The 17,056-nt window shown below is 36.8% G+C and overlaps 1 protein-coding gene across 1 annotated transcript in view; it reads left to right on the top strand.

The window, feature by feature from the left end:
• LOC128656779 (deleted in malignant brain tumors 1 protein-like) overlaps window positions 1-17,056 on the top strand; it is a 269,497-nt gene that overhangs the window by 119,352 nt on the left and 133,089 nt on the right. Inside the window, 6 exon segments of the mRNA XM_053710923.1 lie at window positions 727-825; window positions 828-868; window positions 870-977; window positions 979-1,042; window positions 8,684-8,713; window positions 16,897-16,920. Coding sequence (XP_053566898.1) covers window positions 727-825; window positions 828-868; window positions 870-977; window positions 979-1,042; window positions 8,684-8,713; window positions 16,897-16,920 — 366 coding nt within the window.

Here is a 17,056-nt window from a genome sequence, read left to right as displayed (position 1 = left end):
AGATGGCAAACCAGTGATAGAGAGCAGAAATACAATTACATCACTACATTATTAATTAAATCCACATTTGCTAAGTTCTACGTAATCATAGATAGCAGTTAATAGTGTCTGTATGAGACCAACAAAATGTCTTACAGTGGAGAAGTGGAGATACAACTAAGCAGTATTTACAGCATCATGGGCAGATTTATCACGGCCTGAATTGGGCCGTATACCCTTGTTTCTGTGCGAGCCTTCAGGCTCACCGGAAACAGGAGTTAAGAAACAGTGGTCTTAAGACCGCTGCTCCTTAACTCATACACCTCCTTTGAAGAGGCAGAAATCAATCCGCCCGATCTCATACGATCGGGTTGATGGACACCCCCTGCTAGCGGCCAATCTGCAGGGGTCGGTATTGCACAAGCAGTTCACCCAGAACTGCTTGTGCAATGTTAAATGCCGTCAGCGTATGCTGTTGGCATTCAGCGATGTCTGGCGGACTTGATTGGCTACAGCGGATCATTTCCGTCAGACACTTGATAAATTGGGCCCCCCAGATCTTGTTTTTACTACTAAGGAAAAAAGTTCTGTTTTTCAATTAAATATGGAGTTTTGAAAACTCAGTGTCATATTTCATTTTTGATCTGTTAAGTAGAGCTAATTATTTGTTCTTTCACATGAATTTTATTTTTGTTTTGCAAACTGAAAAAATTAAATGTAATATTTCTCTGCACTTGTTCATTTTAGGATACTACCCTGTCCGGCTTGTGGGTGGATATAATAATTGTTCTGGACGTGTGGAAATTTTCTACAACAATGCCTGGGGTACAGTTTGTGATGACAACTGGACATAAATGATGCAAATATTATATGCAGACAGCTGAATTGTGGGATATGCAAATGCAGCTTTAGGAAATGCATATTTTGGACAAGGCTCTGGCTACATTCTGCTTGACGGTATCAATTGTTATGGATATGAAAACTATATTTGGCAGTGCTCCGCACAATGGCTGGGGATCTCATGACTGTAGTTCTTCTGAAGATTCTTCTGTGATCTGCTCAGGTATCTGCCATATTGTATTAACTATTAAATTAATCATTATATACAGCAAAAATTGCACAATAAAGATACAATACAATACCCCTTACTCTCAATTTTAATTGAGCATTAGATTTTTTATCTGTCAAATTTAAAAATTTACCAGCTCTCTTGTATCATGTGACAGCCATCAGCCAATCACACACTAATATTTGTATAACTGAACTTATACTCAGTAATAAAAAGACACAATTTAATAATGGAAGTGAATTTTAAAGTATCATTAACTGCATGGCGTATCTGAATCATGAAAGATTAACTTTAGTGTTCCTTTCAGTTAGCAGAGATTATACTTATGGAATGAAGACAAAATAATGTGCTGTTAAAGGGACAGTCAAGTCAAAATTAAACTTTTATGATTTTGATAGGGCATGCAATTTTAAACAACTTTCCAATTTACATCAAATTTGCTATGTTCTCTTGGTATCTTTTTGAAAGCTAAACCTAGGTAGGCTCATATGCTAATTTCTAAGCCCGTCATGGCTGCCCTATTATCGCAGTTAGACAGTTTCCCAGTTATTGACAGTTTCCCAGTTAGACAGTGCTAGTTCATGTGTGTCATATAGATAACATTGTGCTCACTACCGTGGTTTTAATTGAGTCAAGCACTGATTGGCTAAAATGCAAGTCTGTCAAAAGAACTTAAAAAAAGAGGCAGGTCTGCAGAACTTAGATACAAAATAATCACAGAGGTAAAAAGTATGTTAATATAACCGTGTTGGTTATGCGAAACTCTGGGGAAGGGTAATAAAGGGATTATTTATCTTTTTAAACAATAAACATTTCAAATAGACTGTCCCTTTTAAGGTTAAAATAAAGTTCATACATAATTATACACATTGCTAGCAACGAACATTCGATTCTATCCAAGCTTTAGAAAAACCTAACTAATGATTTTCTACAGAAAAGCATCATTAAAGTATATTTGGATTTTTGGAGATAAATCAGTTACTAACTGGAATTATATATACTTTAGATTGTTGAGTCACTTACTCTGCAAATTTTAACATCAAATGGCCAAATTACAGTTTTAATGCACCCAAATTATGTATTAATGTTCTATACAACATCATAAGTTTTTAAATAGTTGCTCAAACTGTTTTCTTAATTCATAGAGTTCAAGCTACATAGGGAACAATGATTATTTAAGGTGTCCCACCATTACTGGGGAGTTCTCTTAAACTATTTTAGAAAGGCACATTTTAGCTTGGGAGCTGTTTGTATCAATATGCAAGATCCTAGTATGAATGAAAGACACATGCACCTAGATTACGAGTTTTGCGCTAAACAGGGTACGAAAAGAATGCAACAAAATGTTATTTCACTCTTCATAGCGCTGCCATTACGAGTTACTAAAAAGTCTCCTTGTACGTGCGATATGGAGGTGTTAAGCTCCATACCGCACAAAAGCCAAGGGCTACTTTGACGTGGTCATGCACGCTTTCCCCCCATAAATATAATTTATGTAAGAACTTACCTGATAAATTAATTTCTTTCATATTGTCAAGAGTCCATGAGCTAGTGATGTATGGGATATACAATCCTACCAGGAGGGACAAAGTTTCCCAAACCTCAAAATGCCTATAAATACACCCATCTCCACATCCACAATTCAGTTTAATGAATAGCCAAGTAGTGGGGTGATAGAAAAAGAGTAAAAAGCATAAAAAAAAAAAGGAACTGGAAATATAATTGGGCTTTATACAAAAAAAACTTAACCACCATAAAAAGGGGGGATCTCATGGACTCTTGCAAATATGAAAGAAATTAATTTATCAGGTAAGTTCTTACATAAATTATGTTTTCTTTCATGTAATTGGAAATAGTACATGAGCTAGTGACGTATGGGATATTAATACCCAAGATGTGGAACTCCATAGAGAGTCACTATAGAGGGAGGGATAAAAATAAAAGCAGTCATTTTCCACTGAAAAAATTAAATCCACATCCAAAAAAATAAGGTTTTTCTCATAATTGAAAAGAAAAAAATTTTAGAACATAAGCAGAGGAATCAACAGCTGCCTGAAAAACCTTTCTACCAAAAACTGCTTCCGAAGAGGCAAATACATCAAAACGTTAGAATTTAGTAAATGTATGCAAAGAAGACCAAGTTGTTGCTTTGCAAATCTGAACAACTGAAGCTTCATTCTTAAAAGCCCACAAAGTGGGAAACTGATCTAGTAGAATGAGCTGTGATTCTCTGAGGTGGGGCCTGACCCGAATCCAAATAAGCCTGATGAATCAAAAGGCTTTAACCAGGATGCCAGGAAATGGCAGAAGCTTTCTGACCTTTCCTAGGACCAGAAAAGACAACAAATAGACTAGAAGTCTTCCTGAAATCTTTAGTAGCTTCAACATAATATTTCAAAGCTCTTACAACTTCCTGAGAATGTAAGGATCTCTCCAAAGAATTCTTAGGATTAGGACACAAAGAGGGAACAACAATTTCCCTATTAATGTTGTTAGAATTCACAACATTAGGTAAAAAATGTAAATGAAGTCTGCAAAACTGCCTTATCCTAATGGAAAATCAGATAAGGAGACTCACAAGAAAGAGCAGATAATTCGGAAACTCTTCTAGCAGAAGAGATAGCCAAAAGGAACAACACTTTCCAAGAAAGTAGTTTAATATCCAAAGAATGCAAAGGCTCAAAAGGAGGAGCCTGTAAAGCCTTCAAAACCAAATTAATACTCCAAGGAGGAGAGATTGATTTAATGACAGGCTTGATACGGACCAAAGCCTGTACAAAACAGTGAATATCAGGAAGCTTAGCAATCTTTCTGTGAAATTAAACAGAAAACGCAGAGATGTGTCCCTTCAAGGAACTTGCAGACAAACCTTTATCCAAACCATCCAGAAGGAACTATAAAATTCTAGGAATTATAAAAGAATACAAGGAGAATTTATGAGAAGAACACCACAAAATATAAGTCTTCTAAACGCGATAATAAATCTTCCTAGAAATAGATTTACGAGCCTGTAACATAGTATTAATCACTGAGTTGGAGAAACCTCTATGACTAAGCACTAAGCGTTCAATTCCATACCTTCAAATTTAATGATTTGAGATCCTGATGGAAAAACGGTCCTTGAGAAGAAGGTCTGGTCCTAAAGGAAGTTGCCAAGGTTACTACTGGACATCTGCACAAGATCCGCATACCAGAACCTGTGAGGCCATGCTGGTGCTACCAGAAACACAAATGATTGTTCCATGATGATCTTGGAGATCACTCTTGGAAGAAGAACTAGAGGCAGAAGATATAGCAGGTTGGTAAAACCAAGGAACTGCTAACGCATCCACTGACTCCACCTGAGGATTCCTGGACCTGGACAAGTACCTGGGAAGTTTCTTGTTTAGATTGTAAGCCATCAGATCTATATCCTGAACAATCTGAAATATAAACACATCTGGATGGAGAGACCACTCCCACGGATGTAAAGTCTGACGGCTGAAATAATCCGCTTCCCAATTGTCTACACCTGGAATATGTACCACAGAAATTAGACAAGAGCTGGATTCCCCCACGAAAGTATCCAAGATACTTCTTTCATAGCTAGGGGACTGTGAGTCCCACGCTGATGATTGACATATGCCACAGTTTTGATATTGTCTGACTTAAAACAAATGAATGGTTTCTCTTCAACAGAGGCCAAACCTGAAGAGCCTTGAAAATAGCACAGAGTTCTAAAATATTTATTGGTAACCTCGCCTCCCCAACCTGAAAAACTTGCATTGTTGTGATTACAGTCAGGTTGGACGAACAAAGAGGCCCCTTGAACTATACGATGGTGGTCTTACCACAAAGTCAGATAGAGTCAAACATTGAGATTTAAGGATATTATTGTGATATCTTTGTAAAATCCCTGGCACCATTGTTTCAGCATTCCAAAGCTGGAGAAGTTACTCATATGAAAACGAGCAAAGGGGATCGCGTCCGATGCTGCAGTCATGAGACCTAAAACTTCCATGCACATAGCCATTGAAGGGAATGATTGAGACTCGAAGGTTCCGACAAGCTGAAACCAATTATATTAGTCTCTTATCTGTTAGAGTCAGTCATGGACACTGAATCTATCTGGAAACCTAAAAAGGTGACCCTTGTCTGAGGAATCAAGAAACCTTTTGGTAAATTGATCTTCCAACCATGTCTTTGAAGAAACCCACACTAGTTGATTTGTGTGAGATTCGGCAGAATGTAAAAACTGAGCTAGTACCAAGATATCGTTCCAAATAAGGAAACACCACCTTACCCTGTTCTCTGATTACAGAGAGTAGGCACCGAGAACCTTTGAAAAGATTCTTGGAGCTGTCGCTAGGCAAATGAAGAGCGACAAATTGGTAATGCTTGCCTAGAAAAGAGAATCTCAGAAACCGATAGTGATCTGGATGAATCAGAATATGAAGCTATGCATCCTGTAAGCCTATCGTGGACATATAATGACCTTGCTGAACAAAAGGCAGAATAGTCCTATAAATTTAAAGTCACCATTTTGAAAGTTGAACCGAAATGGAACTGGTATGATTACCCCTGAAAGCTCTAGATCTAAAACACGCTTCAGAAAAGCCTGAGCCTTCACTGGGTTTGCTGGAACATGTGAGAGAGAAAAAAAATCTTCTCACAGGAGGTTTCTACTCTGAATCCTATTTGATACTCTTGAGAGGACAATTACTCTGAATCCAATGATTTTGGACAGAATCTGCCAAAAAGTTTTGGAAAATTTTTAATCTTCTGCCCCCCCCCCCACCAGCTGAGATGGAATGAGGGATGCACCATCATGCAGACTTGGGGGGCTGGATTTTGGTTTCTTAAAAGGCTTGGATTTATTCCAACTTGAAGAAGGTTTCCAATTGGAACCAGATTCTTTGGGAAGATTTGGTTTCTGTTCCTTATTCTGTCAAAAAGAACAAACACGATTAGAAGCTTTAGTTTTACCCTTAGATCCTTTTATCCTGAGGTAAAAAAAAACTCACTTCCCCCCAGTGACAATTGAACTAATTGAATCAACTGAGAACCAAATAAATGTGTTACCTTGGAAAGAAAGAGATAGTAATCTAGACTTTAGATACCATGTTAGCATTCCAATATTTGAGCCCACAAAGCTCTTCTAGCTAAATAGCATCACAGATAAAATGATTAGCATGTTGAAGCAGCGAACAATGCTAGACAAATCAGGATCTGTTTCCTGTTGCTCTAAGGCTTTCAACCAGAAAGTTGATGCAGCTGCCAACATCAGCCATAGAAATGGCAGGCCTGAGAAGATAGCCAGAATATAAATAAGCTTTCCTTAGATAAGATTCAAGTTTCCTATCTAAAGGATCCTTAAAATAGTACTATCTTCCATAGGGAGTAGAGTAGAAATAGCCCCATCAACTTTGGGGATTTTTTCCCAAAACTCCAATCTGACTGCTGGCAAAAGGATACAACCTTTTAACCTAGAAGAAGTATAAATGAAGTACCAGGCCTATTCCATTCCTTTGAAATCATATCAGAAATAGCAGCAGGAACTCGAAAAACCTCTGGAGTAACCACAGGCAGGTTTGTAAACAGAATTAAAATGTTTACTAGTTTAGTATCAAGAGGAATAGTTTCCTCAATATCCAAAAGTAATCAACACCCTCTTTTAACAAGGAACGAATATACTCCATCTTAAAGAGATAAGTAGATTTGTCAGTGTCAATATCTGAGGTAGGATCTTCTGAATCAGATAGATCCTCATCAGATAGATCCTCATCCTCATTCTGATTGGCTCACCCATGTGCATTGCTATTTCTTCAACAGAGGATAGCTAAATAATGAAGCAAACTAGATAATAGAAGTAAATTGGAATGTTGTTTAAAATTGTATTCTCTACTTGAATCATGAAAGAAATGTTTGGGGTTTAAATGTCCCTTTAAGTCTCTGCACAAACATTAACTTTTCTCTATCCTGAGACTTTTTAATCTTTAGCACTGACACCGTTGTTTTGTGCTTAATAAAGGACATTTTATCTTTCATCAGTCACTTGCATTTGTTTCTTTATATAAAAGGCATCTACCATACCCCAGAGAGGGGAAGTCTATTATTATCTCTCCTTAAAGGTGATATTATACAACTGTAAAAGAAAGGATTCTACCTACACCATACAGATGAAATTCACCACTGAAAATTAAAGTCAGCCATACTCCACAGGAGGAGAAGCTCTTTTAAAAGGCACAAGAAATAAAAGAAGCATTGAATCCCATAAGTACCTTACTCCAACTGGTCATGAAGTAAACACTAGCTGGTGCAATGCCGCCCTCTGCAGATTCGTGGGCAATCGGCCACTAGAAGGGGGTGTCAATCAACTCGATTGTATTTGATCGGGTTTATTTCCGTCTGCGGCCTCAGAGCAGGCGGACAAGTTATGGGAGCAGCGGTCTTTAAACCCCTGCTTCATAACTTCTGTTTCCGGCGAGCCTGAAGGCTCCCGGAAACAAGGGGTATCAAGCTCCAGTACGGAGCTTGATAAATATGCCCCTTAGAGTTGAATAATGATTTTCTGCTGAAATCATTAGATATGTTTTCTAAATAATTGGAATTCAATATGTTAGAAAAGGCTGAGATAATTTATGATAAACCAACAAACATTTGCATCACTTATCCTTAGAAGACTGTAAAGTCAATCACAATCTTGTAGAAAAGTTTATCTAATGATTTATCTACAAAACTCCCAATAGTGTAGACTTTAATGGGATTTTCTGTAGAAAGCCATTATATAAATATTCCTAAAGGATTGTGATCAAAATCTAGATTTGAAATTCATAAAAATAGTAATGCAAATATGAACAAAATGGCAACATTTTTATTACTTGAAAATATATTTTGAATGTATTTCAAACTTTAATTTAATTATAGAATAGGGGTTGACCACCTTCCCTTTACAGTTGAAAAATTATTTGATATTTGTTTTCTAACAGATTGTGAAAAACCCCATTCTGTCTTCATTCTTCAATCCTGGGGGTTGATCACAATCTTTTAATAAAGTTTAGCTAATAAAATACAACAGAAAATGAATAATTTGATAAACTTTTTTTCATGATTGACATCATCACTCTGTGTAGTTGATAACTTTAATTAATTAGGATTTTTAAAAAAAATAAAAGGTTCCATTACAAGATACTACAGAGCAGGGCTAGGCTAATGAAGGAAATCACTGCTTTGGCACACCTCATTGTACACGTAAGTAAATAATTTGATGAGATTTTCATTTTTAAAGGGTTTAGAATTTTTTAAGAGGACGATGGGTCTTTAGGCTTTTTAGATGCTTTATATCATGTGTGTTTTTACTTGGATGTCATGTTAGGGCCTTACATACATGCTATTGGTTTAATTAAAGTGAAGGCCAGTTTGTAAGGTGTTAACTGAAATACAGGGAAAACATTGATAACTAAACAAAATAACTACTAGTGTTAATGCATAAGAAAGAAAACATTAGCAACCAAACCCGATGGGAAAGGCACAAGTTTTTGTTTCTGTTATAAAGAAATAGCTAATTCTATTTATTTATTTATTTATTTATTATTTATAGGCAAACTCATGAGTGGAAATGTATTTTTATAATATTTAAATTTTATTATCTACCAGGCCCACAAGGATCAACAACAACATCTACAGGTACCTTTTTTATTTTACGATAATAGGAAAATATAAATATGTCATAACAAGGAAAATCAGTTTTTCTTTCATTTTGAGTAAACAAAAAACATAACAAGAAACATGTTTTTATCAGTTTTTTACTATAAGTGTGACATCTTTTAAGGTCCCTATTAGAAATAGGGATAGTGACAGTACAATAACAGTTTACAGTTGTGCATTCAGGTTTAGATTAATATAAATGTGTCCAAAATTGATGCTGATTCATTGAGTCATCAGATAGATGAACAGCCAAATACATTATTAGATGAATTGGATAAAAAAATAAATGATTGTTTGACCAAATCTATGTGTTCATCTCATTCAGGCCATTTGGGGCCAAAAAACGATGAAGGAAGGGGAGGAGCTATATATTATATATCCGTTATACAAGACAACCTGGTCAGACCTTTTACCATTGACAGACACTGGAAACAGATCGGGCAAGTTACTTATTCAAATTTCAGAACAATATCAGATACAAGCTAACGTGAAGACTGCACATAACTCCCTCTCTCCACCCTTGAGATCAAGTCTGGCTTTCTACCAAGCATCTCCATCTTCAACAACCTTTAGGCCAAAATGGGCCCACAGTTTATAGTCCCTTTCAGTCCATCGACGAGTGAGTACCATAGCCTACCATCTAGTTCTTCCAGCTTTATTTTACATTCACCCAGTCTTCCATGCCTCTTTACTTAAAGGGACACTAAACCCAAAAAAATGTATTTCATGATTCAAGTAGAGAATACAATTTTAAAAAATATTCCAATTTACTCTATTATCTAATTTGCTTCATTTCTTCATAAATCCTTTGTTGAAGAAATTGCAATGCACATGGGAGAGCCAATCAAACGAGACATCTATGCGCAGCAAACCAATGAGTAACAACTGAGCCTATCTAGATATGCTTTCAGCAAAGTATATCAAGAGAATGAAGCAAATTAGATAATAGAATTTAAATTAGAAAGTTGTTTAAAATTGCATGCTCTTTCTAAATCATGAAAGACATTTTTTGGGTTTCATGTCCCTTTAAGCCTGTTGTCATTAACACATTCAACCAAAACTTCCAACCATTCAACACCTGTTATAATTAATGGACAGTCTGAATATGAAGTAGAGAGTATCTTGGATTTTAAAAGGAGAGGCAGAAGACTCCTATATACCTTGTCATTGGAAGGGCTACCCTATTACTGATAAATCTTGGTTTATGCTTCTGATCTTCATGCACCCAGATTGGTTTCAGCATTCCATTGTCAATTCCACAGAAACCATGATGAGTCCCCCAGAGGGTCTATTAAGGAGGGGGCTCTTTCACAGTCAGACAGCTCTTGCCTTTTGTCAGAGCGCATCCGGATTTGAGTTCTGGGACCTCCAGTCCATGGCTGTTTACACTATCCTTCTGAGCCATTGAGGGTTTTGGGGTCTGTCTGTGATGGACGGAATCCTAGCGTCTGCTCTGGCTGGGCTCTCTAGCTCCACCTGCCTGCTATTTAGCAGCCTTTATAAGCAGTTTCCTGCCAATGCCCATGTATTGGATTTTTCCAGGGTGGGATCTCTTCTACAGCAAATTCCTTCTGTGTAGCAAACCTCTTGCTTGAATTACTACTGCTTTACTTAATTGTGGTTTGGACTGCTGATTTGATTCATTGACCCTTGTTTCGTCTCTGACTACTCTCCTGTTTGTGATTTTGGCTTGTTATCAACCATAAAGTTTTTGACCATTATGCTTGAACTGACCACGCTCCTTCTGGACTGTGATTTGTAACGTTCTCTGCCAGCTTGTTGCCAATGCTTTTCTGACCAACTTTACTTGGCCTATTTTTTACTGGTCACATTCTGGGTTAAACCCTCTGTGCTGGGGACGCTGTGTTTTCATATTCACTTCTAACCTGAGGGTTTCCCTTCCTTAATGGGGCATTATCTCTTTAGGTCGTGATAGCTTTGTTGTGTAGGAAGGATTGCAGTCAGAGAATATAAAGTATGCCGAGTCCCAGTGAATCAAAATTCCCTGATATAGGGGAAAGATTGATACCTTAATGACATATCTCTCAATATGTTTTTGATGGTATTTTGTGAAAACTATTTTTTAACCCTTATCACTTTATTTTTAGGTCTCAATCTGTGATAAATAATTCGAGCACAGCTTTAGTTTGGTTTTACCACAACCTATAACTTTCAACTTGTAATACCAGTGCTATTTAGAGTAGTCACAATATCCATTGAAAGTACAGTTTATGCAAGAGCGATGTAGGCCCGTGCTAACCCAAATGGGATTACCATTGACTTGTAATTAAAAGTTGCACACAACACTTGTAATCTCTGCCATTGGCGGATTTGAGAAAGGAGATGAAAATGTGCTATTGGGAGGGAGTGTTGAATCAAAAAAAGCCCTTTAAAGATAGTGAAATAGCTGAAAAAGTCTCAGTCATTTGTGTTCAATCCCCTTGTATATTATAAGTATTCCTTGATATCTAGGCAAAATCTTCAACAAACAAAAAGAGAGGGGAGTAGTAGTTGTTCACTGTTTCAAAAGCAACCATTATTCACCAACAGGTGGCAACAGCTTGCCATACTCTTATATGTTTCCTGCCTTAGGGCACTTTCTCAGAAAATAATGCTATACTGCCATACAATGCATAAACCAACAGTGAGGCTATCACCCATACAAACTTTTAATGAGTAAATATAATTTAAATTAATAAAATTGTTTTAAAAGTGGTATGGTATATGGCAAGGTGTTTATTTCTGATGAAGGGGTGAACACCTGAAACGTCACTAAGGAATAAAATTTGGATAAGACTAGTACATGCACATATAAACACATATATACACAAGTACAGACATATAATACAGCGTTGAGCCCTTCTCAGTCAAATACCTTGAAACATGCTATTTAAATTTAATGAATTTAATTTTAATATCGCCTAGATTTAGAGTTTTGCGGCAAAGGGGTGCGTTAGCTACGCGTGCTTTTTTCTGGCCGCACCTTTTAAATACCGCTGGTATTTAGAGTTCACAGAATGGCTGCGTTAGGCTCCAAAAAAGGAGCGTAGAGCATATTTTACCGCAACTTCAACTCTCGATACCAGCGGTGCTTACGGACGTGGCCAGCTTCAAAAACGTGCTCGTGCAGGATTCCCCATAGAAAACAATGGGGCTGTTTGAGCTGTAAAAAAAAAACCTAACACCTGCAAAAAAGCCGCGTTCAGCTCCTAACGCAGCCCCATTGTTTGCTATGGGGAAACACTTCCTACGTCTGCACCTAACACTCTAACATGTACCCCGAGTCTAAACACCCTAACCTTACATTTATTAACCCTAATCTGCCGCCCCCGCTATCGCTGACCCCTGCATATTATTTTTAACCCCCTAATCTGCCGCTCCGTACACCCCCGCCACCTACATTATCCCTATGTACCCCTAATCTGCTGCCCTAACATCGCCGACCCCTATATTATATTTATTAACCGCTAATCTGCCGCCCCCAATGTCGTCTCCACCTAACTACACTTATTAACCCCTAATCTGCCGACCGGACCTGAGCGCTACTATAATAAATGTATTAACCCCCTAAGCTGCCGACAGGAGCTCACCGCTACTCTAATAAATTTATTAACCCATAAAGCTAATTCTAACTTAACCCTAACACACCCCCTAAATTAAATATAATTTAAATCTAACGAAATAAATTAACTCTTATTTAAAGCTAAATACTTACCTGTAAAATAAACCCTAATATAGCTACAATATAAATTATAATTATATTATAGCTATTTTAGGATTTATATTTTATTTTACAGGTAACTTTTGTATTTATTTTAAACCAGTACAATAGCTATTAAATAGTAATAACTATTTATAGTTACCTAGTTAAAATAATTACAAAATTACCTGTAAAATAAATCCTAACCTAAGTTACAATTCAACCTAACACTACACTATCAATAAATAAATTAAATAAACTACCTACAATTATCTACAATTAAACCTAACACTACACTATCAATAAATAAATTAAATACAATTCCTACAAATAAATACAATTAAATAAACTAACTAAAGTACAAAAAATAAAAAAGAACTAAGTTACAAAGATAAAAAAATATTTACAAAACATTAAAAAAAATTACAAACAATTGAAACTAATTACACCTACTCTAAGCCCCCTAATAAAATAACAAAGACCCCCAAAATAAAAAAATGCCCTACCCTATTCTAAATTACAAAAGTTCAAAGCTCTTTTACCTTACCAGCCCTTAAAAGGACCTTTTGTGGGGCATGCCCCAAAGAATTCAGCTCTTTTGCCTGTAAAAAAAACATACAATACCCCCCCCAACATTACAACCCACCACCCACATACCCCGAATCTAACCCAAACCCCCCTGAAATAAACCTAACACTAAGCCCCTGAAGATCTTCCTACCTTATCTTCACCTCGCCGGGGTCTCACACCCCGATCCGTCCTGGCTCCGATGTCTTGATCCAAGCCCAAGCGGGGGGCTGAAGATGTCCATGGTCCGGCTGAAGTCTTCATCCAAGCGGGAGCTGAAGAGGTCCATGATCCGACTGAAGTCTTCTATCAACGGCATCTTCAATCTTCTTTCTTCCGGATCCATGTTCATCCCGCCGACGCGGAACATCCATCTTCACCGACGACTTCCCAACGAATGACGGTTCCTTAAGGGACGTCATCCAAGATGGCGTCCCTCGAATTCCGATTGGCTGATAGGATTCTATCAACCAATCGGAATTAAGGTAGGAAATTTTCTGATTGGCTGATGGAATCAGCCAATCAGAATCAAGTTTAATCTGATTGTCTGATCCAATCAGCCAATGAGATTGAGCTTGCATTCTATTGGCTGTTCCGATCAGTTGTTCAGGGCTGGTAAGGTAAAAGAGCTTTGAACTTTTTAAATTTAGAATAGGGTAGGGCATTTTTTTATTTTGGGGGGCTTTGTTATTTATTAGGGGGCTTAGAGTAGGTGTAATTAGTTTAAAATTGTTGTAATATTTTTCTAATGTTTGTAATATTTTTTTTATTTTTGTAATTTAGTTCTTTTTTATTTTTTGTACTTTAGTTAGTTTATTTCATTGTATTATTTGTAGATATTGTATTTAATTATTTATTGATAGTTAGTGTTAGGGTTTAATTGTAGATAATTGTAGGTATTTTATTTAATTAATTTATTGATCGTGTAGTGTTAGGTTTAATTGTAACTTAGGTTAGGATTATTTTACAGGTAATTTTGTAATTATTTTAACTATTTTAGCTATTAAATAGTTCTTAACTATTTAATACTATTGTACCTGGTTAAAATAAATACAAAGTTGCCTGTAAAATAAATATAAATCCTAAAATAGCTATAATATAATTATAATTTATATTGTAGCTATATTAGGGTTATTTTTAACAGGTAAGTATTTAGCTTTAAAATAGGAATAATTTATTTAATAAGAGTTAATTTATTTCGTTAGATTTAAATTATATTAACTTAGGGGGGTGTTAGTGTTAAGGGTTAGACTTAGCTTTAGGGGGTTAATCCATTTATTACAGTAGCGGCGAGATTCGGTCGGCAGATTAGGGGTTAATAATTGAAGTTAGGTGTCGGCGATGTTAGGGAGGGAAGATTAGGGGTTAATACTATTTATTATAGGGTTATTGAGGCGGCAGTGAGGCGATTAGGGGTTAATAACTTTATTATAGTAGCGGTGCGGTCCACTCGGCAGATTAGGGGTTAATAAGTGTAGGCAGGTGGAGGCGACATTGAGGGGGGCAGATTAGGGGTTAATAAATAATAATATAGGGGTCGGCGGTGTTAGGGGCAGCTAATTAGGGGTACATAAGGATAACGTAGGTGGGCGGCCGCTTTGGCGGGTCGGCAGATTAGGGGTTAATTATTGTAGGTAGCTGGCGGCGACATTTTAGTGTGGGGCAGTTGTTAGGGGTCAATAAATATAATATATGGGGTCGGCGGTGTTAGGGGCTGCAGATTAAGGGGTACATAAGTATAACATAGGTGGCAGTCGGCAGATTAGGGTTAAAAAATTTAATCAAGTGGAGGCGATGTGGGGGGACCTCGGTTTAGGGGTACATAGGTAGTTTATGGGTGTTAGTGTACTTTAGAGCACAGTAGTTAAGAGCTTTATTAACCGGTCGTTAGCCCAGAAAGCTCTTAACTGCTGACTTTTTCTGCGGCTGAGTTTTGTCGTTAGATTTCTAACCGCTCACCTTCAGCCACGACTCTAAATTACCAGCGTTAGAAAGAACCCATTGAAAAGATAGATACGCAAATGACGTAAGGGGATCTGCGGTATGGAAAAGTCGCGCTGGAAAGTGAGCGTTAGAGACCCTTTCCTGACTGACTCCAAATACCCGGCGGTAGCCCAAAACCACATTAGGAGCCTCTAACGCTGGTTTTTCATGGCTACCGCCCAACTCTAAATCTAGGCCAATGTGTTTTAATCTGTTAATAAAAATACCTGAAATTCCTATGTTTTTCTATTTGAAATACATATTTCTAACTTGTGCAGTACAAATAATTCATTTCAGGTGAATCTTTTCTGAACGAATATTTGGAAAAATGTGTTTCCCTAATATTTGTCTGCTGCGCTATGCCGTAGTCTCCAGATGCTACAGGTAAGTATTTAACCTTTTAAAGTTAAAGGGACACTGAACCCACATTTTTTTCTTTTGTGATTCAGATAGAGCATGCAATTTTAAGCAACTTTCTAATTGACTCCTATTATCAAATTGTGTATCATTCTCTTGGTATCTTTATTTGAAATGCAAGAATGTAAGTTTAGATGCCGGCCCTTTTTTGGTGAACAAACTGGGTTGTTCTTGCTGATTGGTGGATAAATTCACCCACCAATAAACAAGTGCTTTCCATGCATGCGTATCATGTCCACCGCACATCGATAAATGCCGACAGCATACATTGTGTGCATTTATCATTGCACCAGCAGTTCTTGTGAACGGCTGGGTGCAATGCCGCCCCTGCAGATTTGTGGCCATTAGGCCACTAGCAGGGGGTGTCAATCAACCTGATCGTATTCATCAGGTTTATTTTATTGAGAAGAGGTCTTTAGAAAACAAGGGGCATACGGAGCTTAATAAATATTCCCCATAGATTTATAAGTATAGTGAAAAAATATTAGTGCTATCCATAGTACTTCTATTTTTGTACTCGTAATGCCAGTCGGAAGTTTATTGTTTATCTCTCAAGGGTAGACATAGTGTATGCATGTTGGATAGCACAGGTCCTGCTAAATCCCTCACATAATAGACTTCTATGGGGGTGGCCAGTAAACGTAATGGGTCTGATGATCAAAAGCTCTCAGCATGGGAGAGAAATCACACAAAATATTTTAGACTATATATTGTAAAGTAGGAATCTCTCCTTCACATACAGAACTCAGCATAGTGAAATAAAGATCTCTCAAGATAAATTTAGATTTTTTACATTTTTTTAGGGACCCTCGCTGTATTGCTGAGACGCCTTAGAGCATCTTGCCTAAGTGGAGAGTTTTAAATCATCAGGCCCAAAGTCAAATATTACTTGCGCGTTAAGCCAATTTTGCACTAAGCCGCTGGCGCGCAAGTAATGGAGTTCTCTATATAGTTCTGTTAGGACTCTATTTATTAAAGGGGAGTATTGAACCCAAAAAAATGTATTTCATGATTCAGATAGAGCAGGCAATTTTAAGCAACTTTCTAATTTACTCCTATTATCAAAATGTCTTCATTCTCTCGGTATCTTTATTTGAAAAGCAAGAATGTAAGTTTAAAATGCCGGACCATATTTGGTGAACACCCACCAATAAACAAGTGCTGTCCAGGGTCTGAACCAAAAAAAAATAGCTTAGATGTCTTATTTTTAAAGAAAGATAGCAAGAGAACAAAGACAAATTAATAATAGGAGTAAATTATAAAGTTGCTTAAAATTGCATGCTTTATCTGAATAATGAAAGAAAAAATTTGGGTTCAGTATCCCTTTAAAAACTGCAAAGTACTTCAGAGCTCCAGCATTTCAGACTCATGAGAGCAAGCTTAAAACGCTAGTTATGTAGCCTGCATTCTACAGGAATGTGATTGACCCCCTGTATTTGGTATTTTAAATATATTATTGATCGACCATATACTAAAACTTTATATTCTCCTTCAGCAGTTAATTCTACATCACGTCCAGGTAATAGTTTTCTTTCAATGCCATTGGATTTAAACTGCTTTTATTTTAAATATTTGTATCATGCATATTAAAGGTCAATAATTAAACACATATAAATATTTTATTTATAATTATTTTTATTAAGAAAATTGGGTTC

The sequence above is a fragment of the Bombina bombina genome, chromosome 4, assembly GCF_027579735.1.
Source record: "Bombina bombina isolate aBomBom1 chromosome 4, aBomBom1.pri, whole genome shotgun sequence".
Lineage (NCBI taxonomy): Eukaryota > Metazoa > Chordata > Amphibia > Anura > Bombinatoridae > Bombina > Bombina bombina.
This window is presented reverse-complemented; position numbering and strand designations above follow the sequence as displayed.